The following is a 27,756-nucleotide window of genomic DNA, read 5'->3' on the forward strand; positions in this document are numbered from 1 at the left end:
CCCCTGCGCTAGCAGCTGACGTCCCATCACAGCACCAATCTGCTTTTAAATGACTAATCGTCGCCTCCATGGCGGCAAATCTACTACGTTTCTTACAAGTAGCATTATCACTGGAGGACTAGAGGACAAGGAAAAGCTAAACATGCTACAAATATAGTATCAGTTAATGGTCGATACCACAGTGATTAGGACGATATTTATTACTATCGTTTTTGACTTGTTGTTTACAAACTAGGGAAATATGAGCTAATTGTAGTTTTTGATTTTGTTTTGTGTTGCACAATTGACTTTATTATACACGTTGTAGATACTGTTAATGATAAGGATATAATAACAACTTTTAATTGATAATTATACACCGCCATTCAGTGTTTTTGTCTGATATCATGAGATGGAATCATTTAATGAGCCTGAAAATTCCAGGTGTGAACATTGATATGGCCAATACTGCCTTAAATACTTGGTATCGGATCATTTGCAGTATCGCCCAAATATAATGTAAAGTATCCAAACAACAGGAGAATAAGTTGTTATTGCATTTGAACAGAAGTGTAGATGTTAGAACAGAAAGTAACCAGATATTAACAGTCAATTAATAATAGTTTTGAGAAAATAATAGACAAAATGATGCATACGGGAGCCTTTGTTTTGAATTAATATGCCAACTAATATCTTGTGATACATATCATTATTGCTGGATAAAGCCGTATTTATTTCATGCCAAATCAACATTGATGCATTTGAAGTCAAGTAGTTAGCTTGCTGTTGCTAGCAAACATAGCTGCAATAGCTTGTTAATAAATGACCTTTCAACTTTCTCCTGCACTCCACATCATGGTTGACGTGTTTGCTTCCTTCAGTCAAAGTGAGCGAGCAGGATCTCCTCCCCGTGCTCCAGGAGGAGTTACCTTACCTGCAGGTGTCCTCGCGGGAGCTGGAGCACATGTGGCAGCAGCAGAGGCAGCAGGTGGAACGCCTCCACGCCGCCTCCTCTCACAAGCAGCACCGCGGCAGACTCTGCAAAGAGGTATGAGACGGTGACGGGGGGGTGAGGAGCCACGGTGATGCTGGCCTGTGTTGCAGATGGAAGAAGCTGAGCGGAAACACGACCTGCTGGTGGGGATGGTGCACAGGCAGCAGGAGCACAGCAGGCGTCTGGTAAGTCCCTCACCGTGTCCACAGTCAAGCTCCATATGTGGAGCCCTCATTATAGTGGCACTAAAAGTCATGTCAACATAAACATTATGCACTAAACCAGACTTTAAAGTGGGATTGCACTTTTATTCCTTGGCAGTAAAAGTCATGTCAACATAAACATTATGTACTAAACAAGACTTTAAAGTGGGATTGCACTTTTATTCCTTGGCAGTAAAAGTCATGTCAACATAAACATTATGCACTAAACAAGACTTTAAAGTGGGATTGCACTTTTATTCCTTGGCAGTAAAAGTCATGTCAACATAAACATTATGCACTAAACCAGACTTTAAAGTGGGATTGCACTTTTATTCCTTGGCATTAAAAGTGATATCAACATAAACATTATGCACTAAACAGCTGGACGAGACTTTAAAGTGGGATTGCACTTTTATTCCTTGGCAGTAAAAGTCATGTCAACATAAACATTATGCACTAAAGCAGACTTTAAAGTGGGATTGCACTTTTATTCCTTGGCATTAAAAGTGATATCAACATAAACATTATGCACTAAACAGCTGGACGAGACTTTAAAGTGGGATTGCACTTTTATTCCTTGGCAGTAAAAGTCATGTCAACATAAACATTATGCACTAAACCAGACTTTAAAGTGGGATTGCACTTTTATTCCTTGGCAGTAAAAGTCATGTCAACATAAACATTATGCACTAAACCAGACTTTAAAGTGGGATTGCACTTTTGGGGGAATTTTGCCTGTCGTTGACATCCTTATGAAAGACATGACATTTTTTTGAATGCATTCTAACTCCTAAATAAAAGTCGGCTTACAACAGAGCCAATGGGAGGTCCTATATATATAAACCAATAAATAACCATCCAAAAAGCAACAACAATACTTCATTTACATTTGGTGACTTGAATATTAACAAGTATTAGTCATATTGTTATTATAAATATTAACAAGTATTAGTCATATTGTTATTATGAATATTAACAAGTATTAGTCATATTGTTATTATAAATATTAACAAGTATTAGTCATATTGTTATTATAAATATTAACAAGTATTAGTGGTATTGTTATTATAAATATTAACGGTATTGTTATTATAAATATTAACAAGTATTAGTGGTATTGTTATTATAAATATTAACAAGTATTAGTCATATTGTTATTATAAATATTAACAAGTATTAGTGATATTGTTATTATAAATATTAACAAGTATTAGTGATATTGTTATTATAAATATTAACAAGTATTAGTCATATTGTTATTATAAATATTAACAAGTATTAGTCATATTTGTATTATAAATATTAACAAGTATTAGTGATATTGTTAATATAAATATTAACAAGTATTAGTGATAGTGTTATTATAAATATTAACAAGTATTAGTCATATTTGTATTATAAATATTAACAAGTATTAGTCATATTTGTATTATAAATATTAACAAGTATTAGTGATATTGTTATTAAAAATATTAACAAGTATTAGTGATAGTGTTATTATAAATATTAACAAGTATTAGTGATATTGTTATTATAAATATTAACAAGTATTAGTGATATTGTTATTATAAATATTAACAAGTATTAGTGATATTGTTATTATAAATATGAACAAGTATTAGTCATATTGTTATTATAAATATTAACAAGTATTAGTGATAGTGTTATAAATATTAACAAGTATTAGTGATATTGTTATTATAAATATGAACAAGTATTAGTGATATTGTTATTATAAATATTAACAAGTATTAGTCATATTGTTATTATAAATATTAACAAGTATTAGTCATATTTGTATTATAAATATTAACAAGTATTAGTGATAGTGTTATTATAAATATTAACAAGTATTAGTCATATTTGTATTATAAATATTAACAAATATTAGTCATATTTGTATTATAAATATTAACAAGTATTAGTGATATTGTTATTAAAAATATTAACAAGTATTAGTGATAGTGTTATTATAAATATTAACAAGTATTAGTCATATTTGTATTATAAATATTAACAAGTATTAGTGATATTGTTAATATAAATATTAACAAGTATTAGTGGTATTGTTATTATAAATATTAACAAGTATTAGTGATATTGTTATTATAAATATTAACAAGTATTAGTGATAGTGTTATTATAAATAGTAACAAGTATTTGTCATATTTGTATTATAAATATTAACAAGTATTAGTGATATTGTTATTATAAATATTAACAAGTATTAGTGATAGTGTTATTATAAATATTAACAAGTATTAGTCATATTTGTATTATAAATATGAACAAGTATTAGTGATATTGTTAATATAAATATGAACAAGTATTAGTGATATTGTTATTATAAATATTAACAAGTATTAGTGATAGTGTTATTATAAATATGAACAAGTATTAGTGATATTGTTATTATAAATATTAACAAGTATTCGTCATATTTGTATTATAAATATTAACAAGTATTAGTGATATTGTTATTATAAATATTAACAAGTATTAGTGATAGTGTTATTATAAATATTAACAAGTATTAGTCGTATTATAAATATTAACAAGTATTAGTCATATTGTTATTATAAATATTAACAAGTATTAGTGATAGTGTTATTATAAATATTAACAAGTATTAGTCATATTTGTATTATAAATATTAACAAGTATTAGTGATATTGTCAATATAAATATTAACAAGTATTAGTGATGTTATTATAAATATTAACAAGTATTAGTGATATTATTATAAATATTAACAAGTATTAGTGATAGTGTTATTATAAATATTAACAAGTATTCGTCATATTTGTATTATAAATATTAACAAGTATTAGTGATATTGTTATTATAAATATTAACAAGTATTAGTGGTAGTGTTATTATAAATATTAACAAGTATTAGTCATATTTGTATTATAAATATTAACAAGTATTAGTGATATTGTTAATATAAATATTAACAAGTATTAGTGATATTGTTATTATAAATATTAACAAGTATTAGTGATAGTGTTATTATAAATATAAACAAGTATTAGTCATATTTGTATTATAAATATTAACAAGTATTAGTGATATTGTTAATATAAATATTAACAAGTATTAGTGATATTGTTAATATCAGATTCAGAGCATTATTTGTCCATTCTTAACATGTACAAGACACATAAGAACTGAAATTACATTTTCGGCACAATCCTGCTAAGAGCAGACATACGTTACAGGGAGACAAGACGGGACCGCCAACGGATCAGCCTCACTTAGGGCGCTCCTTAAAAAGGTGGGAAAAAGGTGACATTGGGGAAGGGGGGGGAAGAGTAAAAAAATATCAGTCTGAGGCTGGACCCTCAGGAATGGTCCAGACTGAGTCCGAGGAAAAAACCTCACATAGCATGGCACACATAAACATGGTACATGTAATCACAACAACTCGCAACAGAGTCATCCAACAGGACTTTGGAGGCCGGCAGCTGCTGTTGAGCGCTACTCAGCCCCCACAACCCCGGAGGAATTAAGCAGTGGTGAAGGCGTTGATTTGGGGAGGGGTGTGTGCGTGCATGTATGCCCAATTAACTTGGGTGAGATGTTGGAATTGTCTTTATGGGCCGAGGCCGGCCCCAAGAGTTCAAGAGTTCAAGAGTCCGACCCAGGTGCTTTTGAAAAAAAGGGAAAGGTCAAAAGCGTCCATCTTTGAGGAGTCCTCAGGGGAGTGTTTTCAAACAGCCTGTTCCTCAAGGCCATTCGAGGGAGTCAAATCGTAGATTAAGATGTTGTTTTTTCTTCGAGCAGTCAAAACAATGACATTCCTGCTCTATATGCTGGCTCTGACAATTCCAATTTATTCTTTCTCTAACTTCATCAAGATGGAATCTACCTTGCGATTCAAATCAGCAATCGCTCCAGTCTGTGATCCCACAGCACGACCCAATCCTTCCATTGCGTTGAACAGCCTGTTGGCCCCTTGAGTGGCTGCCATCGTCTTCCGAATTTGACGATACACCAGAGCAATGCCCAGCCCAATCAGCAAATGCCCTGCGATCACAGCTCCAAATAGGTAGATGTCTTCCACGTCCTCGATGGAAAGGACTGAGAGGCACATGATTCTCCAGTATTCCAGGAATCTCTCACGTACCCCGCAGCAATGGTTCCATCAGGGCAGCCAGGCTCCCCCGAACCTCTTTTCCTTGTCGAAAAGACTGTGTCAATTGCGTCGAGAGTCCAGTTGATCAAATTCATTTTGATGTTTAGATTTGAGGACAGCTCAAGAAAAGAGGCTTCAAAAAGTTCGGACAAAGACAAGGACACAAGAAAGCAAGCGGGAAGGAGGAGGAGCAGGGAAAAATGCGACCACCCTCACCAAGAGGCAAGACAGAACGGATATATATAAATAATAAATATTAACAAGTATTAGTGATATTGTTATTATAAATATTAACAAGTATTAGTGATATTGTTAGTATAAATATTAACAAGTATTAGTCATATTGTTATTATAAATATGAACAAGTATTAGTCATATTGTTATTATAAATATTAACAAGTATTAGTGATAGTGTTATTATAAATATTAACAAGTATTAGTCATATTGTTATTATAAATATTAACAAGTATTAGTGATATTGTTATTATAAATATTAACAAGTATTAGTGATAGTGTTATTATAAATATTAACAAGCATTAGTGATAGTGTTATTATAAATATTAACAAGTATTAGTGATATTATTAATATAAATATTAACAAGTATTAGTGATATTGTTATTATAAATATTAACAAGTATTAGTGATAGTGTTATTATAAATATTAACAAGTATTAGTGATAGTGTTATTATAAATATTAACAAGTATTAGTGATATAGTTGTTATAAATATTAACAAGTATTAGTCATATTGTTATTATAAATATTAACAAGTATTAGTCATATTTGTATTATAAATATCAACAAGTATTAGTCATATTGTTATTATAAATATTAACAAGTATGAGTGATATTGTTATTATAAATATTAACAAGTATTAGTGATAGTGTTATTATAAATATTAACAAGTATTAGTGATATAGTTGTTATAAATATTAACAAGTATTAGTCATATTGTTATTATAAATATTAACAAGTATTAGTCATATTTGTATTATAAATATCAACAAGTATTAATCATATTGTTATTATAAATATTAACAAGTATTAGTGATATTGTTATTATAAATATGAACAAGTATTAGTCATATTTGTATTATAAATATTAACAAGTATTAGTCATATCGTTATTATAAATATTAACAAGTATTAGTCATATTTGTATTATAAATATTAACAAGTATTAGTCATATTGTTATTATAAATATTAACAAGTATTAGTGATATTTTTATTATAAATATTAACAAGTATTAGTGATAGTGTTATTATAAATATTAACAAGTATTAGTGATAGTGTTATTATAAATATTAACAAGTATTAGTGATATAGTTGTTATAAATATTAACAAGTATTAGTCATATTGTTATTATAAATATTAACAAGTATTAGTGATATTATTAATATAAATATTAACAAGTATTAGTGATATTGTTATTATAAATATTAACAAGTATTAGTGATAGTGTTATTATAAATATTAACAAGTATTAGTGATATTGTTAGTATAAATATTAACAAGTATTAGTCATATTGTTATTATAAATATGAACAAGTATTAGTCATATTGTTATTATAAATATTAACAAGTATTAGTGATAGTGTTATTATAAATATTAACAAGTATTAGTCATATTGTTATTATAAATATTAACAAGTATTAGTGATATTGTTATTATAAATATTAACAAGTATTAGTGATAGTGTTATTATAAATATTAACAAGCATTAGTGATAGTGTTATTATAAATATTAACAAGTATTAGTGATATTATTAATATAAATATTAACAAGTATTAGTGATATTGTTATTATAAATATTAACAAGTATTAGTGATAGTGTTATTATAAATATTAACAAGTATTAGTGATAGTGTTATTATAAATATTAACAAGTATTAGTGATATAGTTGTTATAAATATTAACAAGTATTAGTCATATTGTTATTATAAATATTAACAAGTATTAGTCATATTTGTATTATAAATATCAACAAGTATTAGTCATATTGTTATTATAAATATTAACAAGTATGAGTGATATTGTTATTATAAATATTAACAAGTATTAGTGATAGTGTTATTATAAATATTAACAAGTATTAGTGATATAGTTGTTATAAATATTAACAAGTATTAGTCATATTGTTATTATAAATATTAACAAGTATTAGTCATATTTGTATTATAAATATCAACAAGTATTAATCATATTGTTATTATAAATATTAACAAGTATTAGTGATATTGTTATTATAAATATGAACAAGTATTAGTCATATTTGTATTATAAATATTAACAAGTATTAGTCATATCGTTATTATAAATATTAACAAGTATTAGTCATATTTGTATTATAAATATTAACAAGTATTAGTCATATTGTTATTATAAATATTAACAAGTATTAGTGATATTTTTATTATAAATATTAACAAGTATTAGTGATAGTGTTATTATAAATATTAACAAGTATTAGTGATAGTGTTATTATAAATATTAACAAGTATTAGTGATATAGTTGTTATAAATATTAACAAGTATTAGTCATATTGTTATTATAAATATTAACAAGTATTAGTGATATTATTAATATAAATATTAACAAGTATTAGTGATATTGTTATTATAAATATTAACAAGTATTAGTGATAGTGTTATTATAAATATTAACAAGTATTAGTGATAGTGTTATTATAAATATTAACAAGTATTAGTGATATAGTTGTTATAAATATTAACAAGTATTAGTCATATTGTTATTATAAATATTAACAAGTATTAGTCATATTTGTATTATAAATATCAACAAGTATTAGTCATATTGTTATTATAAATATTAACAAGTATGAGTGATATTGTTATTATAAATATTAACAAGTATTAGTGATAGTGTTATTATAAATATTAACAAGTATTAGTGATATAGTTGTTATAAATATTAACAAGTATTAGTCATATTGTTATTATAAATATTAACAAGTATTAGTCATATTTGTATTATAAATATCAACAAGTATTAGTCATATTGTTATTATAAATATTAACAAGTATTAGTGATATTGTTATTATAAATATGAACAAGTATTAGTCATATTTGTATTATAAATATTAACAAGTATTAGTCATATCGTTATTATAAATATTAACAAGTATTAGTCATATTTGTATTATAAATATTAACAAGTATTAGTCATATTGTTATTATAAATATTAACAAGTATTAGTGATATTGTTATTATAAATATTAACAAGTATTAGTCATATTGTTATTATAAATATTAACAAGTATTAGTCATATTTGTATTATAAATATTAACAAGTATTAGTGATATTGTTAATATAAATATTAACAAGTATTAGTGATATTGTTATTATAAATATTAACAAGTATTAGTGATAGTGTTATTATAAATATTAGCAAGTATTAGTGATAGTGTTATTATAAATATTAACAAGTATTAGTGATATTGTTATTATAAATATTAACAAGTATTAGTGATAGTGTTATTATAAATATTAACAAGTATTAGTGATATTGTTATTATAAATATTAACAAGTATTAGTGATATTGTTATTATAAATATTAACAAGTATTAGTGATATTGTTATTATAAATATTAACAAGTATTAGTGATAGTGTTATTATAAATATGAACAAGTATTAGTGGTATTGTTATTATAAATATTAACAAGTATTAGTGATAGTGTTATTATAAATATGAACAAGTATTAGTGATATTGTTATTATAAATATTAACAAGTATTAGTGATAGTGTTATTATAAATATGAACAAGTATTAGTGGTATTGTTATTAGAAGTGCTAACGCAGACAAATATTTCTAGCGGTGCCGTGATCACAAGCTTGTGTGCCAATGTTGAGATCATCGACTCGTTAGCTGCTTTCTCGCTTGCTTGCTCATCCAACTTTAATGTAGCTCATAAGTCATGCCTCTCACCTGGATAGTAGAAGGATGACGACCTATTTCGAGCAGTTGGTACACTTTGACAGCCAATTTAGACCCGGAAATGGCAAGAACGACACAAAAAGACGCTCAGTTCGACCCCCCTTTTCTTGGTGAGGATGATGAGTCATTCTTCATCTAAATGGGAATATATAAATATAGCATCATAATGACAGCAGACATTGTACAGTAAGTGATGTTTTATTATGTTTGTTGGCGCTCATGAAGTCTGCAGTGAGTAATAATCAGTGATAGTAAAAAAAAGCGAACATTGTGATGCGTTTTTGAAATTAATGCGCTATGTATACTTAAAATGAGCAAAATACGTAAATATTACACGTTATTATGAATGTTACTACATGACATATATACTTACATCATGTATATATTACATGTTATTATGAATGTTACTACATGACATATATACTTACATCATGTATATATTACATGTTATTATGAATGTTACTACATGACATATATACTTACATCATGTATATATTACATGTTATTATGAATGTTACTACATGACATATATACTTACATCATGTATATATTACATGTTATTATGAATGTTACTACATGACATATATACTTACATCATGTATATATGACATGTTATTATGAATGTTACTACATGACATATATACTTACATCATGTATATATTACATGTTATTATGAATGTTACTACATGACATATACTTACATCATGTATATATTACATGTTATTATGAATGTTACTACATGACATATATACTTACATCATGTATATATTACATGTTATTATGAATGTTACTACATGACATATATACTTACATCATGTATATATGACATGTTATTATGAATGTTACTACATGACATATATACTCACATCGTGTATATATTACATGTTATTATGAATGTTACTAGATGACATATATACTCACATCGTGTATATATTACATGTTATTATGAATGTTACTACATGACATATATACTTACATCATGTATATATTACATGTTATTATGAATGTTACTACATGACATATATACTTACATCATGTATATATTACATGTTATTATGAATGTTACTACATGACATATATACTTACATCATGTATATATGACATGTTATTATGAATGTTACTACATGACATATATACTTACATCATGTATATATTACATGTTATTATGAATGTTACTACATGACATATATACTTACATCATGTATATATTACATGTTATTATGAATGTTACTACATGACATATATACTTACATCATGTATATATTACATGTTATTATGAATGTTACTACATGACATATATACTTACATCGTGTATATATTACATGTTATTATGAATGTTACTACATGACATATATACTTACATCATGTATATATGACATGTTATTATGAATGTTACTACATGACTTGTATACTTACATCATGTATATATGACATGTAATTATGAATGTTACTACATGACATATATACTTACATCATGTATATATTACATGTTATTATGAATGTTACTATATTAAATAGATACTTACATCATGTATATATTACATGTTATTATGAATGTTACTATATTAAATATATACTTACATCATGCATGATTTGATGTCAAAAAATTCAGTTCACAAAATTTAAAGGCAAAAAATTCAGTGACATAATTTCCGTGTGAAAAACAATGTTTGGTAGCAAAGACACAAAAGAAGGTCAGTATTGTGTAAATAACAAATAATGCTTCTGTGACACATATTGAAACGTCTGGGGAAAAAAACACCTCACAAATGTTTTTGCCATATTTGAGAGGTTTTTCAAATAATGGGTGTTTCCATTACTAGTTGTTATTGTGCATTTCTAGTGCCACAACTTATTTGATTGAGTCCTGGCGCTCCTTTAACCAGCCCACAGCAACTCCATCGCTGCAGTCGCCAAAACAAACAAAACGCGACGCGGAAGAGGCCAAGAAAGAAGGACAAAAACTGGATCCCCCATCCAAAAAGGATGTGCAATTGTCAGCATTTTTCCGTGTCAGACATGAAAAGACAGTTGTGGAGAAGGATTGAGGCCACAAGGACTGAGCAAGGATGGAGAGCTGCTGAGGTGAAGTAGCAAACATGCTAATGCTTGTGTGTGTTGGCAGAGGGACTTCAAGGAGCACGCCCAGCAGCAGAAGTCCACCCAGAACCGACTGAGGGATCAGCGGCAGCAGGTGGCCCGCGCCAGGAAGTACCACCAGGACTACCACGTCCAACACCGCGCTCGTCTCATGAAAGCTCGCACCAAAGAAGAGAAGGTGGGAGCTCCACACACTCCTCCTCCATCTTGCTTCTTACACCTTCCTTCCTCCTCAGATGTTTCGACAGCTCTTTGAAGAAGGTTTGGAGATGCAGAAGAGTCGCCTGCGGGAGCAGAGGGACTACGCCACGGAGCAGAGGCAGCAGCACCACAGGCAACACCAGGACCACATCCAGTCCATGGAGAACTACTACAGAGACCAAGTAGGACACTACACACACCTGTTTAACAACGCTGCCATCACTCCAGCAGCACCGAGAGCGGACTCGGCCAAACTACCTCTAGGAGAAATTGCAATGTTCAATGCCAGTAAAAAAAAAGGCTAAAGCAAAGTAGAATCCACTTTTCCAAAAAATTGCTAGCTCAATGCTAATATACATTGGCTTTGCTACTGACATGCTATTGATCAGCATTAGCAATTTTACACGGCAATTTCAACACCAGATTGACTGTAAAGTACATTTTAGTCCTAGTTTTTATTGACCAAACAGCAGGTGCATCATTATTGGCAGCACAGTATTCTTCTTTAATAACAACTTCTACTACATTAAACTGCTTTTGTTTCAGATCATTCTAGACAAACTTTTAATCAAGTCTAATACAAATAAGGCAACAAGACAAGTATGTTTTATAAAGCAGATATACACCATATTGACACAAGTATGTTTTATAAAGCAGACATACACCATATTGACACAAGTATGTTTTATAAAGCAGACATACACCATATTGACACAAGTATGTTTTATAAAGCAGATATATTGACACAAGTATGTTTTATAAAGCAGATATACACCATATTGACACAAGTATGTTTTATAAAGCAGATATACACGATATTGACACAAGTATGTTTTATAAAGCAGATATACACGATATTGACACAAGTATGTTTTATAAAGCAGATATACACGATATTGACACAAGTATGTTTTATAAAGCAGATATACACGATATTGACACAAGTATGTTTTATAAAGCAGATATACACGATATTGACACAAGTATGTTTTATAAAGCAGATATACACGATATTGACACAAGTATGTTTTATAAAGCAGATATATTGACACAAGTATGTTTTATGAAGCAGATATACATGATATTGACACAAGTATGTTTTATAAAGCAGATATACACGATATTGACACAAATATGTTTTATAAAGCAGATATACATGATATTGACACAAGTATGTTTTATAAAGTATGTTTTATAAAGCAGATATACATGATATTGACACAAGTATGTTTTATAAAGCAGATATACACGATATTGACACAAGTATGTTTTATAAAGTATGTTTTATAAAGCAGATATATTGACACAAATATGTTTTATAAAGCAGATATACATGATATTGACACAAGTATGTTTTATAAAGTATGTTTTATAAAGCAGATATACATGATATTGACACAAGTATGTTTTATAAAGCAGATATACACAATATTGACTAAAGTATGTTTTATAAAGCAGATATACACGATATTGACACAAGTATGTTTTATAAAGCAGATATACACGATATTGACACAAATATGTTTTATAAAGCAGATATATTGACACAAGTATGTTTTATAAAGCAGATATACACGATATTGACACAAGTATGTTTTATAAAGCAGATATACACGATATTGACACAAGTATGTTTTATAAAGCAGATATACACAATATTGACACAAGTATGTTTTATAAAGCAGATATACACGATATTGACACAAGTATGTTTTATAAAGCAGATATACACGATATTGACACAAGTATGTTTTATAAAGCAGATATACACGATATTGACACAAGTATGTTTTATAAAGCAGATATACACGATATTGACACAAGTATGTTTTATAAAGCAGATATACACGATATTGACACAAGTATGTTTTATAAAGCAGATATACACGATATTGACACAAGTATGTTTTATAAAGCAGATATACACGATATTGACACAAGTATGTTTTATAAAGCAGATATACACGATATTGACACAAGTATGTTTTATAAAGCAGATATATTGACACAAGTATGTTTTATGAAGCAGATATACATGATATTGACACAAGTATGTTTTATAAAGCAGATATACACGATATTGACACAAATATGTTTTATAAAGCAGATATACATGATATTGACACAAGTATGTTTTATAAAGTATGTTTTATAAAGCAGATATACATGATATTGACACAAGTATGTTTTATAAAGCAGATATACACGATATTGACACAAGTATGTTTTATAAAGTATGTTTTATAAAGCAGATATATTGACACAAATATGTTTTATAAAGCAGATATACATGATATTGACACAAGTATGTTTTATAAAGTATGTTTTATAAAGCAGATATACATGATATTGACACAAGTATGTTTTATAAAGCAGATATACACAATATTGACTAAAGTATGTTTTATAAAGCAGATATACACGATATTGACACAAGTATGTTTTATAAAGCAGATATACACGATATTGACACAAATATGTTTTATAAAGCAGATATATTGACACAAGTATGTTTTATAAAGCAGATATACACGATATTGACACAAGTATGTTTTATAAAGCAGATATACACGATATTGACACAAGTATGTTTTATAAAGCAGATATACACGATATTGACACAAGTATGTTTTATAAAGCAGATATACACGATATTGACACAAGTATGTTTTATAAAGCAGATATACACGATATTGACACAAATATGTTTTATAAAGCAGATATATTGACACAAGTATGTTTTATGAAGCAGATATACATGATATTGACACAAGTATGTTTTATAAAGCAGATATATTGACACAAGTATGTTTTATGAAGCAAATATACATGATATTGACACAAGTATGTTTTATAAAGCAGATATACACGATATTGACACAAATATGTTTTATAAAGCAGATATATTGACACAAGTATGTTTTATGAAGCAGATATACATGATATTGACACAAGTATGTTTTATAAAGCAGATATACACGATATTGACACAAGTATGTTTTATAAAGCAGATATACACGATATTGACACAAATATGTTTTATAAAGCAGATATACACGATATTGACACAAATATGTTTTATAAAGCAGATATATTGACACAAGTATGTTTTATGAAGCAGATATACATGATATTGACACAAGTATGTTTTATAAAGCAGATATACACGATATTGACACAAGTATGTTTTATAAAGCAGATATACACGATATTGACACAAATATGTTTTATAAAGCAGATATATTGACACAAGTATGTTTTATAAAGCAGATATACACGATATTGACACAAGTATGTTTTATAAAGCAGATATACACGATATTGACACAAGTATGTTTTATAAAGCAGATATACACGATATTGACACAAGTATGTTTTATAAAGCAGATATACACGATATTGACACAAATATGTTTTATAAAGCAGATATATTGACACAAGTATGTTTTATGAAGCAGATATACATGATATTGACACAAGTATGTTTTATAAAGTATGTTTTATAAAGCAGATATACACGATATTGACTAAAGTATGTTTTATAAAGCAGATATACACGATATTGACTAAAGTATGTTTTATAAAGCAGATATACATGATATTGACACAAGTATGTTTTATAAAGCAGATATACACGATATTGACACAAGTATGATTTATAAAGTATGTTTTATAAAGCAGATATACATGATATTGACACAAGTATGTTTTATAAAGTATGTTTTATAAAGCAGATATACATGATATTGACACAAGTATGTTTTATAAAGCAGAAATACACGATATTGACACAAGTATGTTTTATAAAGTATGTTTTATAAAGCAGATATATTGACACAAGTATGTTTTATAAAGCAGATATACACGATATTGACACAAGTATGTTTTATAAAGCAGATATACATGATATTGACACAAGTATGTTTTATAAAGCAGACATATTGACACAAGTATGTTTTATAAAGCAGATATACACCATATTGACACAAGTATGTTTTATAAAGCAGATATACACGATATTGACACAAGTATGTTTTATAAAGCAGATATATTGACACAAGTATGTTTTATAAAGCAGATATACATGATATTGACACAAGTATGTTTTATAAAGCAGATATACATGATATTGACACAAGTATGTTTTATAAAGCAGATATACACGATATTGACTAAAGTATGTTTTATAAAGCAGATATACACGATATTGACTAAAGTATGTTTTATAAAGCAGATATACACGATATTGACTAAAGTATGTTTTATAAAGCAGATATACACGATATTGACACAAGTATGTTTTATAAAGCAGATATACACGATATTGACACAAGTATGATTTATAAAGTATGTTTTATAAAGCAGATATACATGATATTGACACAAATTCGTTTTATAAAGCAGATATACACGATATTGACACAAGTATGTTTTATAAAGCAGATATACACGATATTGACACAAGTATGTTTTATAAAGCAGATATACACGATATTGACACAAGTATGATTTATAAAGTATGTTTTATAAAGCAGATATACATGATATTGACACAAGTATGTTTTATAAAGTATGTTTTATAAAGCAGATATACATGATATTGACACAAGTATGTTTTATAAAGCAGAAATACACGATATTGACACAAGTATGTTTTATAAAGTATGTTTTATAAAGCAGATATATTGACACAAGTATGTTTTATAAAGCAGATATACACGATATTGACACAAGTATGTTTTATAAAGCAGATATACATGATATTGACACAAGTATGTTTTATAAAGCAGATATATTGACACAAGTATGTTTTATGAAGCAGATATACATGATATTGACACAAGTATGTTTTATAAAGCAGATATACACGATATTGACACAAGTATGTTTTATAAAGCAGATATACACGATATTGACACAAATATGTTTTATAAAGCAGATATACACGATATTGACACAAATATGTTTTATAAAGCAGATATATTGACACAAGTATGTTTTATGAAGCAGATATACATGATATTGACACAAGTATGTTTTATAAAGCAGATATACACGATATTGACACAAGTATGTTTTATAAAGCAGATATATTGACACAAGTATGTTTTATAAAGCAGATATACACGATATTGACACAAGTATGTTTTATAAAGCAGATATACACGATATTGACACAAGTATGTTTTATAAAGCAGATATACACGATATTGACACAAGTATGTTTTATAAAGCAGATATACACGATATTGACACAAATATGTTTTATAAAGCAGATATATTGACACAAGTATGTTTTATGAAGCAGATATACATGATATTGACACAAGTATGTTTTATAAAGTATGTTTTATAAAGCAGATATACACGATATTGACTAAAGTATGTTTTATAAAGCAGATATACACGATATTGACTAAAGTATGTTTTATAAAGCAGATATACACGATATTGACTAAAGTATGTTTTATAAAGCAGATATACATGATATTGACACAAGTATGTTTTATAAAGCAGATATACACGATATTGACACAAGTATGATTTATAAAGTATGTTTTATAAAGCAGATATACATGATATTGACACAAGTATGTTTTATAAAGTATGTTTTATAAAGCAGATATACATGATATTGACACAAGTATGTTTTATAAAGCAGAAATACACGATATTGACACAAGTATGTTTTATAAAGTATGTTTTATAAAGCAGATATATTGACACAAGTATGTTTTATAAAGCAGATATACACGATATTGACACAAGTATGTTTTATAAAGCAGATATACATGATATTGACACAAGTATGTTTTATAAAGCAGACATATTGACACAAGTATGTTTTATAAAGCAGATATACACCATATTGACACAAGTATGTTTTATAAAGCAGATATACACGATATTGACACAAGTATGTTTTATAAAGCAGATATATTGACACAAGTATGTTTTATAAAGCAGATATACATGATATTGACACAAGTATGTTTTATAAAGCAGATATACATGATATTGACACAAGTATGTTTTATAAAGCAGATATACACGATATTGACTAAAGTATGTTTTATAAAGCAGATATACACGATATTGACTAAAGTATGTTTTATAAAGCAGATATACACGATATTGACTAAAGTATGTTTTATAAAGCAGATATACACGATATTGACACAAGTATGTTTTATAAAGCAGATATACACGATATTGACACAAGTATGATTTATAAAGTATGTTTTATAAAGCAGATATACATGATATTGACACAAATTCGTTTTATAAAGCAGATATACACGATATTGACACAAGTATGTTTTATAAAGCAGATATACACGATATTGACACAAGTATGTTTTATAAAGCAGATATACACGATATTGACACAAATTCGTTTTATAAAGCAGATATACACGATATTGACACAAGTATGTTTTATAAAGCAGATATACACGATATTGACACAAGTATGTTTTATAAAGCAGATATACACGATATTGACACAAGTATGTTTTATAAAGCAGATATACACGATATTGACACAAGTATGTTTTATGAAGCAGATATACATGATATTGACACAAGTATGTTTTATAAAGCAGATATACACGATATTGACACAAGTATGTTTTATGAAGCAGATATACACGATATTGACACAAGTATGTTTTATAAAGCAGATATATTGACACAAGTATGTTTTATGAAGCAGATATACATGATATTGACACAAGTATGTTTTATAAAGCAGATATACACGATATTGACACAAGTATGTTTTATAAAGCAGATATACACGATATTGACACAAGTATGTTTTATAAAGCAGATATACACGATATTGACACAAGTATGTTTTATAAAGTATGTTTTATAAAGCAGATATACACGATATTGACACAAGTATGTTTTATAAAGCAGATATACATGATATTGACACAAATATGTTTTATAAAGCAGATATATTGACACAAGTATGTTTTATGAAGCAGATATACATGATATTGACACAAGTATGTTTTATAAAGCAGATATACACGATATTGACACAAATATGTTTTATAAAGCAGATATATTGACACAAGTATGTTTTATGAAGCAGATATACATGATATTGACACAAGTATGTTTTATAAAGCAGATATACACGATATTGACACAAGTATGTTTTATAAAGCAGATATACACGATATTGACACAAATATGTTTTATAAAGCAGATATACACGATATTGACACAAATATGTTTTATAAAGCAGATATATTGACACAAGTATGTTTTATGAAGCAGATATACATGATATTGACACAAGTATGTTTTATAAAGCAGATATACACGATATTGACACAAGTATGTTTTATAAAGCAGATATACACGATATTGACACAAGTATGTTTTATAAAGCAGATATACACGATATTGACACAAATATGTTTTATAAAGCAGATATACACGATATTGACACAAATATGTTTTATAAAGCAGATATATTGACACAAGTATGTTTTATAAAGCAGATATACACGATATTGACACAAGTATGTTTTATAAAGCAGATATACACGATATTGACACAAGTATGTTTTATAAAGCAGATATACACGATATTGACACAAGTATGTTTTATAAAGCAGATATACACGATATTGACACAAATATGTTTTATAAAGCAGATATATTGACACAAGTATGTTTTATGAAGCAGATATACATGATATTGACACAAGTATGTTTTATAAAGTATGTTTTATAAAGCAGATATACACGATATTGACTAAAGTATGTTTTATAAAGCAGATATACACGATATTGACTAAAGTATGTTTTATAAAGCAGATATACACGATATTGACTAAAGTATGTTTTATAAAGCAGATATACATGATATTGACACAAATTCGTTTTATAAAGCAGATATACACGATATTGACACAAGTATGTTTTATAAAGCAGATATACACGATATTGACACAAGTATGTTTTATAAAGCAGATATACACGATATTGACACAAGTATGATTTATAAAGTATGTTTTATAAAGCAGATATACATGATATTGACACAAGTATGTTTTATAAAGTATGTTTTATAAAGCAGATATACATGATATTGACACAAGTATGTTTTATAAAGCAGAAATACACGATATTGACACAAGTATGTTTTATAAAGTATGTTTTATAAAGCAGATATATTGACACAAGTATGTTTTATAAAGCAGATATACACGATATTGACACAAGTATGTTTTATAAAGCAGATATACATGATATTGACACAAGTATGTTTTATAAAGCAGATATATTGACACAAGTATGTTTTATGAAGCAGATATACATGATATTGACACAAGTATGTTTTATAAAGCAGATATACACGATATTGACACAAGTATGTTTTATAAAGCAGATATACACGATATTGACACAAATATGTTTTATAAAGCAGATATACACGATATTGACACAAATATGTTTTATAAAGCAGATATATTGACACAAGTATGTTTTATGAAGCAGATATACATGATATTGACACAAGTATGTTTTATAAAGCAGATATACACGATATTGACACAAGTATGTTTTATAAAGCAGATATATTGACACAAGTATGTTTTATAAAGCAGATATACACGATATTGACACAAGTATGTTTTATAAAGCAGATATACACGATATTGACACAAGTATGTTTTATAAAGCAGATATACACGATATTGACACAAGTATGTTTTATAAAGCAGATATACACGATATTGACACAAATATGTTTTATAAAGCAGATATATTGACACAAGTATGTTTTATGAAGCAGATATACATGATATTGACACAAGTATGTTTTATAAAGTATGTTTTATAAAGCAGATATACACGATATTGACTAAAGTATGTTTTATAAAGCAGATATACACGATATTGACTAAAGTATGTTTTATAAAGCAGATATACACGATATTGACTAAAGTATGTTTTATAAAGCAGATATACATGATATTGACACAAGTATGTTTTATAAAGCAGATATACACGATATTGACACAAGTATGATTTATAAAGTATGTTTTATAAAGCAGATATACATGATATTGACACAAGTATGTTTTATAAAGTATGTTTTATAAAGCAGATATACATGATATTGACACAAGTATGTTTTATAAAGCAGAAATACACGATATTGACACAAGTATGTTTTATAAAGTATGTTTTATAAAGCAGATATATTGACACAAGTATGTTTTATAAAGCAGATATACACGATATTGACACAAGTATGTTTTATAAAGCAGATATACATGATATTGACACAAGTATGTTTTATAAAGCAGACATATTGACACAAGTATGTTTTATAAAGCAGATATACACCATATTGACACAAGTATGTTTTATAAAGCAGATATACACGATATTGACACAAGTATGTTTTATAAAGCAGATATATTGACACAAGTATGTTTTATAAAGCAGATATACATGATATTGACACAAGTATGTTTTATAAAGCAGATATACATGATATTGACACAAGTATGTTTTATAAAGCAGATATACACGATATTGACTAAAGTATGTTTTATAAAGCAGATATACACGATATTGACTAAAGTATGTTTTATAAAGCAGATATACACGATATTGACTAAAGTATGTTTTATAAAGCAGATATACACGATATTGACACAAGTATGTTTTATAAAGCAGATATACACGATATTGACACAAGTATGATTTATAAAGTATGTTTTATAAAGCAGATATACATGATATTGACACAAATTCGTTTTATAAAGCAGATATACACGATATTGACACAAGTATGTTTTATAAAGCAGATATACACGATATTGACACAAGTATGTTTTATAAAGCAGATATACACGATATTGACACAAATTCGTTTTATAAAGCAGATATACACGATATTGACACAAGTATGTTTTATAAAGCAGATATACACGATATTGACACAAGTATGTTTTATAAAGCAGATATACACGATATTGACACAAGTATGTTTTATAAAGCAGATATACACGATATTGACACAAGTATGTTTTATGAAGCAGATATACATGATATTGACACAAGTATGTTTTATAAAGCAGATATACACGATATTGACACAAGTATGTTTTATGAAGCAGATATACACGATATTGACACAAGTATGTTTTATAAAGCAGATATATTGACACAAGTATGTTTTATGAAGCAGATATACATGATATTGACACAAGTATGTTTTATAAAGCAGATATACACGATATTGACACAAGTATGTTTTATAAAGCAGATATACACGATATTGACACAAGTATGTTTTATAAAGCAGATATACACGATATTGACACAAGTATGTTTTATAAAGTATGTTTTATAAAGCAGATATACACGATATTGACACAAGTATGTTTTATAAAGCAGATATACATGATATTGACACAAATATGTTTTATAAAGCAGATATATTGACACAAGTATGTTTTATGAAGCAGATATACATGATATTGACACAAGTATGTTTTATAAAGCAGATATACACGATATTGACACAAATATGTTTTATAAAGCAGATATATTGACACAAGTATGTTTTATGAAGCAGATATACATGATATTGACACAAGTATGTTTTATAAAGCAGATATACACGATATTGACACAAGTATGTTTTATAAAGCAGATATACACGATATTGACACAAATATGTTTTATAAAGCAGATATACACGATATTGACACAAATATGTTTTATAAAGCAGATATATTGACACAAGTATGTTTTATGAAGCAGATATACATGATATTGACACAAGTATGTTTTATAAAGCAGATATACACGATATTGACACAAGTATGTTTTATAAAGCAGATATACACGATATTGACACAAGTATGTTTTATAAAGCAGATATACACGATATTGACACAAGTATGTTTTATAAAGCAGATATACACGATATTGACACAAATATGTTTTATAAAGCAGATATACACGATATTGACACAAATATGTTTTATAAAGCAGATATATTGACACAAGTATGTTTTATGAAGCAGATATACATGATATTGACACAAGTATGTTTTATAAAGCAGATATACACGATATTGACACAAGTATGTTTTATAAAGCAGATATACACGATATTGACACAAATTCGTTTTATAAAGCAGATATACACGATATTGACACAAGTATGTTTTATAAAGCAGATATACACGATATTGACACAAGTATGTTTTATAAAGCAGATATACACGATATTGACACAAGTATGTTTTATAAAGCAGATATACACGATATTGACACAAGTATGTTTTATAAAGCAGATATACACGATATTGACACAAGTATGTTTTATAAAGCAGATATACACGATATTGACACAAATATGTTTTATAAAGCAGATATATTGACACAAGTATGTTTTATGAAGCAGATATACATGATATTGACACAAGTATGTTTTATAAAGTATGTTTTATAAAGCAGATATACACGATATTGACTAAAGTATGTTTTATAAAGCAGATATACACGATATTGACTAAAGTATGTTTTATAAAGCAGATATACACGATATTGACTAAAGTATGTTTTATAAAGCAGATATACATGATATTGACACAAGTATGTTTTATAAAGCAGATATACACGATATTGACACAAGTATGATTTATAAAGTATGTTTTATAAAGCAGATATACATGATATTGACACAAGTATGTTTTATAAAGTATGTTTTATAAAGCAGATATACATGATATTGACACAAGTATGTTTTATAAAGCAGAAATACACGATATTGACACAAGTATGTTTTATAAAGTATGTTTTATAAAGCAGATATATTGACACAAGTATGTTTTATAAAGCAGATATACACGATATTGACACAAGTATGTTTTATAAAGCAGATATACATGATATTGACACAAGTATGTTTTATAAAGCAGATATACACGATATTGACACAAGTATGTTTTATAAAGCAGATATACACCATATTGACACAAGTATGTTTTATAAAGCAGATATACACGATATTGACACAAGTATGTTTTATAAAGCAGATATATTGACACAAGTATGTTTTATAAAGCAGATATACATGATATTGACACAAGTATGTTTTATAAAGCAGATATACATGATATTGACACAAGTATGTTTTATAAAGCAGATATACACGATATTGACTAAAGTATGTTTTATAAAGCAGATATACACGATATTGACTAAAGTATGTTTTATAAAGCAGATATACACGATATTGACTAAAGTATGTTTTATAAAGCAGATATACACAATATTGACTAAAGTATGTTTTATAAAGCAGATATACACGATATTGACACAAGTATGTTTTATAAAGCAGATATACACAATATTGACACAAGTATGTTTTATAAAGCAGATATACACGATATTGACACAAGTATGTTTTATAAAGCAGATATACACGATATTGACACAAGTATGTTTTATAAAGCAGATATACATGATATTGACACAAGTATGTTTTATAAAGTATGTTTTATAAAGCAGATATACACGATATTGACACAAGTATGATTTATAAAGTATGTTTTATAAAGCAGATATACATGATATTGACACAAGTATGTTTTATAAAGTATGTTTTATAAAGCAGATATACATGATATTGACACAAGTATGTTTTATAAAGCAGATATACACGATATTGACACAAATATGTTTTATAAAGCAGATATACATGATATTGACACAAGTATGTTTTATTAAGCAGATATACACGATATTGACACAAGTATGTTTTATAAAGCAGATATACACGATATTGACACAAGTATGTTTTATAAAGCAGATATACACGATATTGACACAAGTATGTTTTATAAAGCAGATATACACGATATTGACACAAATATGTTTTATAAAGCAGATATACACGATATTGACACAAATATGTTTTATAAAGCAGATATACACGATATTGACACAAGTATGTTTTATAAAGCAGATATATTGACACAAGTATGTTTTATGAAGCAGATATACATGATATTGACACAAGTATGTTTTATAAAGCAGATATACACGATATTGACACAAGTATGTTTTATAAAGCAGATATACACGATATTGACACAAGTATGTTTTATAAAGCAGATATACACGATATTGACACAAGTATGTTTTATAAAGTATGTTTTATAAAGCAGATATACATGATATTGACACAAGTATGTTTTATAAAGCAAATATACACAATATTGACACAAGTATGTTTTATAAAGCAGATATACACGATATTGACACAAGTATGTTTTATAAAGCAGATATACACGATATTGACACAAGTATGTTTTATAAAGCAGATATACACGATATTGACACAAGTATGTTTTATAAAGCAGATATACATGATATTGACTAAAGTATGTTTTATAAAGCAGATATACACGATATTGACACAAGTATGTTTTATAAAGCAGATATACATGATATTGACACAAGTATGTTTTATAAAGTATGTTTTATAAAGCAGATATACACGATATTGACACAAGTATGTTTTATAAAGTATGTTTTATAAAGCAGATATACACGATATTGACACAAGTATGTTTTATGAAGCAGATATACACGATATTGACACAAGTATGTTTTATAAAGCAGATATACACGATATTGACACAAGTATGTTTTATAAAGCAGATATACACGATATTGACACAAGTATGTTTTATAAAGTATGTTTTATAAAGCAGATATACATGATATTGACACAAGTATGTTTTATAAAGCAGATATACATGATATTGACACAAGTATGTTTTATAAAGCAGATATACACGATATTGACACAAGTATGTTTTATAAAGCAGATATACACGATATTGACACAAGTATGTTTTATAAAGTATGTTTTATAAAGCAGATATACATGATATTGACACAAGTATGTTTTATAAAGCAAATATACACAATATTGACACAAGTATGTTTTATAAAGTATGTTTTATAAAGCAGATATACATGATATTGACACAAGTATGTTTTATAAAGCAAATATACACGATATTGACACAAGTATGTTTTATAAAGCAAATATACACAATATTGACACAAGTATGTTTTATAAAGCAGATATACACGATATTGACACAAGTATGTTTTATAAAGCAGATATACATGATATTGACTAAAGTATGTTTTATAAAGCAGATATACACGATATTGACACAAGTATGTTTTATAAAGCAGATATACACGATATTGACACAAGTATGTTTTATAAAGCAGATATACACGATATTGACACAAGTATGTTTTATAAAGCAGATATACACGATATTGACACAAGTATGTTTTATAAAGCAGATATACACGATATTGACACAAGTATGTTTTATAAAGCAGATATACATGATATTGACACAAGTATGTTTTATAAAGCAGATATACATGATATTGACACAAGTATGTTTTATAAAGCAGATATATTGACACAAGTATGTTTTATGAAGCAGATATACATGATATTGACACAAGTATGTTTTATAAAGCAGATATACACGATATTGACACAAGTATGTTTTATAAAGCAGATATACACGATATTGACACAAGTATGTTTTATAAAGTATGTTTTATAAAGCAGATATACACGATATTGACACAAGTATGTTTTATAAAGCAGATATACACGATATTGACACAAGTATGTTTTATAAAGCAGATATACACGATATTGACACAAATATGTTTTATAAAGCAGATATATTGACACAAGTATGTTTTATGAAGCAGATATACATGATATTGACACAAGTATGTTTTATAAAGCAGATATATTGACACAAGTATGTTTTATGAAGCAAATATACATGATATTGACACAAGTATGTTTTATAAAGCAGATATACACGATATTGACACAAATATGTTTTATAAAGCAGATATATTGACACAAGTATGTTTTATGAAGCAGATATACATGATATTGACACAAGTATGTTTTATAAAGCAGATATACACGATATTGACACAAGTATGTTTTATAAAGCAGATATACACGATATTGACACAAATATGTTTTATAAAGCAGATATACACGATATTGACACAAATATGTTTTATAAAGCAGATATATTGACACAAGTATGTTTTATAAAGCAGATATATTGACACAAGTATGTTTTATAAAGCAGATATACACGATATTGACACAAGTATGTTTTATAAAGCAGATATACACGATATTGACACAAGTATGTTTTATAAAGCAGATATACACGATATTGACACAAATATGTTTTATAAAGCAGATATATTGACACAAGTATGTTTTATGAAGCAGATATACATGATATTGACACAAGTATGTTTTATAAAGTATGTTTTATAAAGCAGATATACACGATATTGACTAAAGTATGTTTTATAAAGCAGATATACACGATATTGACTAAAGTATGTTTTATAAAGCAGATATACACGATATTGACTAAAGTATGTTTTATAAAGCAGATATACATGATATTGACACAAGTATGTTTTATAAAGCAGATATACACGATATTGACACAAGTATGATTTATAAAGTATGTTTTATAAAGCAGATATACATGATATTGACACAAGTATGTTTTATAAAGTATGTTTTATAAAGCAGATATATTGACACAAGTATGTTTTATAAAGCAGATATACACGATATTGACACAAGTATGTTTTATAAAGCAGATATACATGATATTGACACAAGTATGTTTTATAAAGCAGACATATTGACACAAGTATGTTTTATAAAGCAGATATACACCATATTGACACAAGTATGTTTTATAAAGCAGATATACACGATATTGACACAAGTATGTTTTATAAAGCAGATATATTGACACAAGTATGTTTTATAAAGCAGATATACATGATATTGACACAAGTATGTTTTATAAAGCAGATATACACGATATTGACTAAAGTATGTTTTATAAAGCAGATATACACGATATTGACTAAAGTATGTTTTATAAAGCAGATATACACGATATTGACTAAAGTATGTTTTATAAAGCAGATATACATGATATTGACACAAGTATGTTTTATAAAGCAGATATACACAATATTGACACAAGTATGTTTTATAAAGCAGATATA

General features: G+C 27.0%; 1 protein-coding gene across 4 annotated transcripts in view; it reads left to right on the plus strand.

Moving 5' to 3' along the window:
* LOC133639447 (centrosomal protein of 95 kDa-like) overlaps window positions 1-12,013 on the plus strand; it is a 47,135-nt gene extending 35,122 nt beyond the window's left edge. For 2 of the 4 annotated variants that reach the window (XM_062032736.1, XM_062032739.1), the window contains exons 16-19: window positions 861-1,027; window positions 1,084-1,158; window positions 11,411-11,563; window positions 11,622-12,012. In XM_062032736.1, the coding sequence (XP_061888720.1) occupies window positions 861-1,027; window positions 1,084-1,158; window positions 11,411-11,563; window positions 11,622-11,891 (665 nt within the window). In that variant the 3' untranslated portion in view covers window positions 11,892-12,012. Of the gene's footprint in view, window positions 1-860; window positions 1,028-1,083; window positions 1,159-11,410; window positions 11,564-11,621 lie in introns of all 4 variants that reach the window. The other 2 variants (XM_062032738.1, XM_062032737.1) reach the window with 2 other exon arrangements.
* Window positions 12,014-27,756: the final 15,743 nt, after the last annotated feature.

This window comes from Entelurus aequoreus, linkage group LG22 (assembly GCF_033978785.1).
Source record: "Entelurus aequoreus isolate RoL-2023_Sb linkage group LG22, RoL_Eaeq_v1.1, whole genome shotgun sequence".
NCBI lineage: Eukaryota > Metazoa > Chordata > Actinopteri > Syngnathiformes > Syngnathidae > Entelurus > Entelurus aequoreus.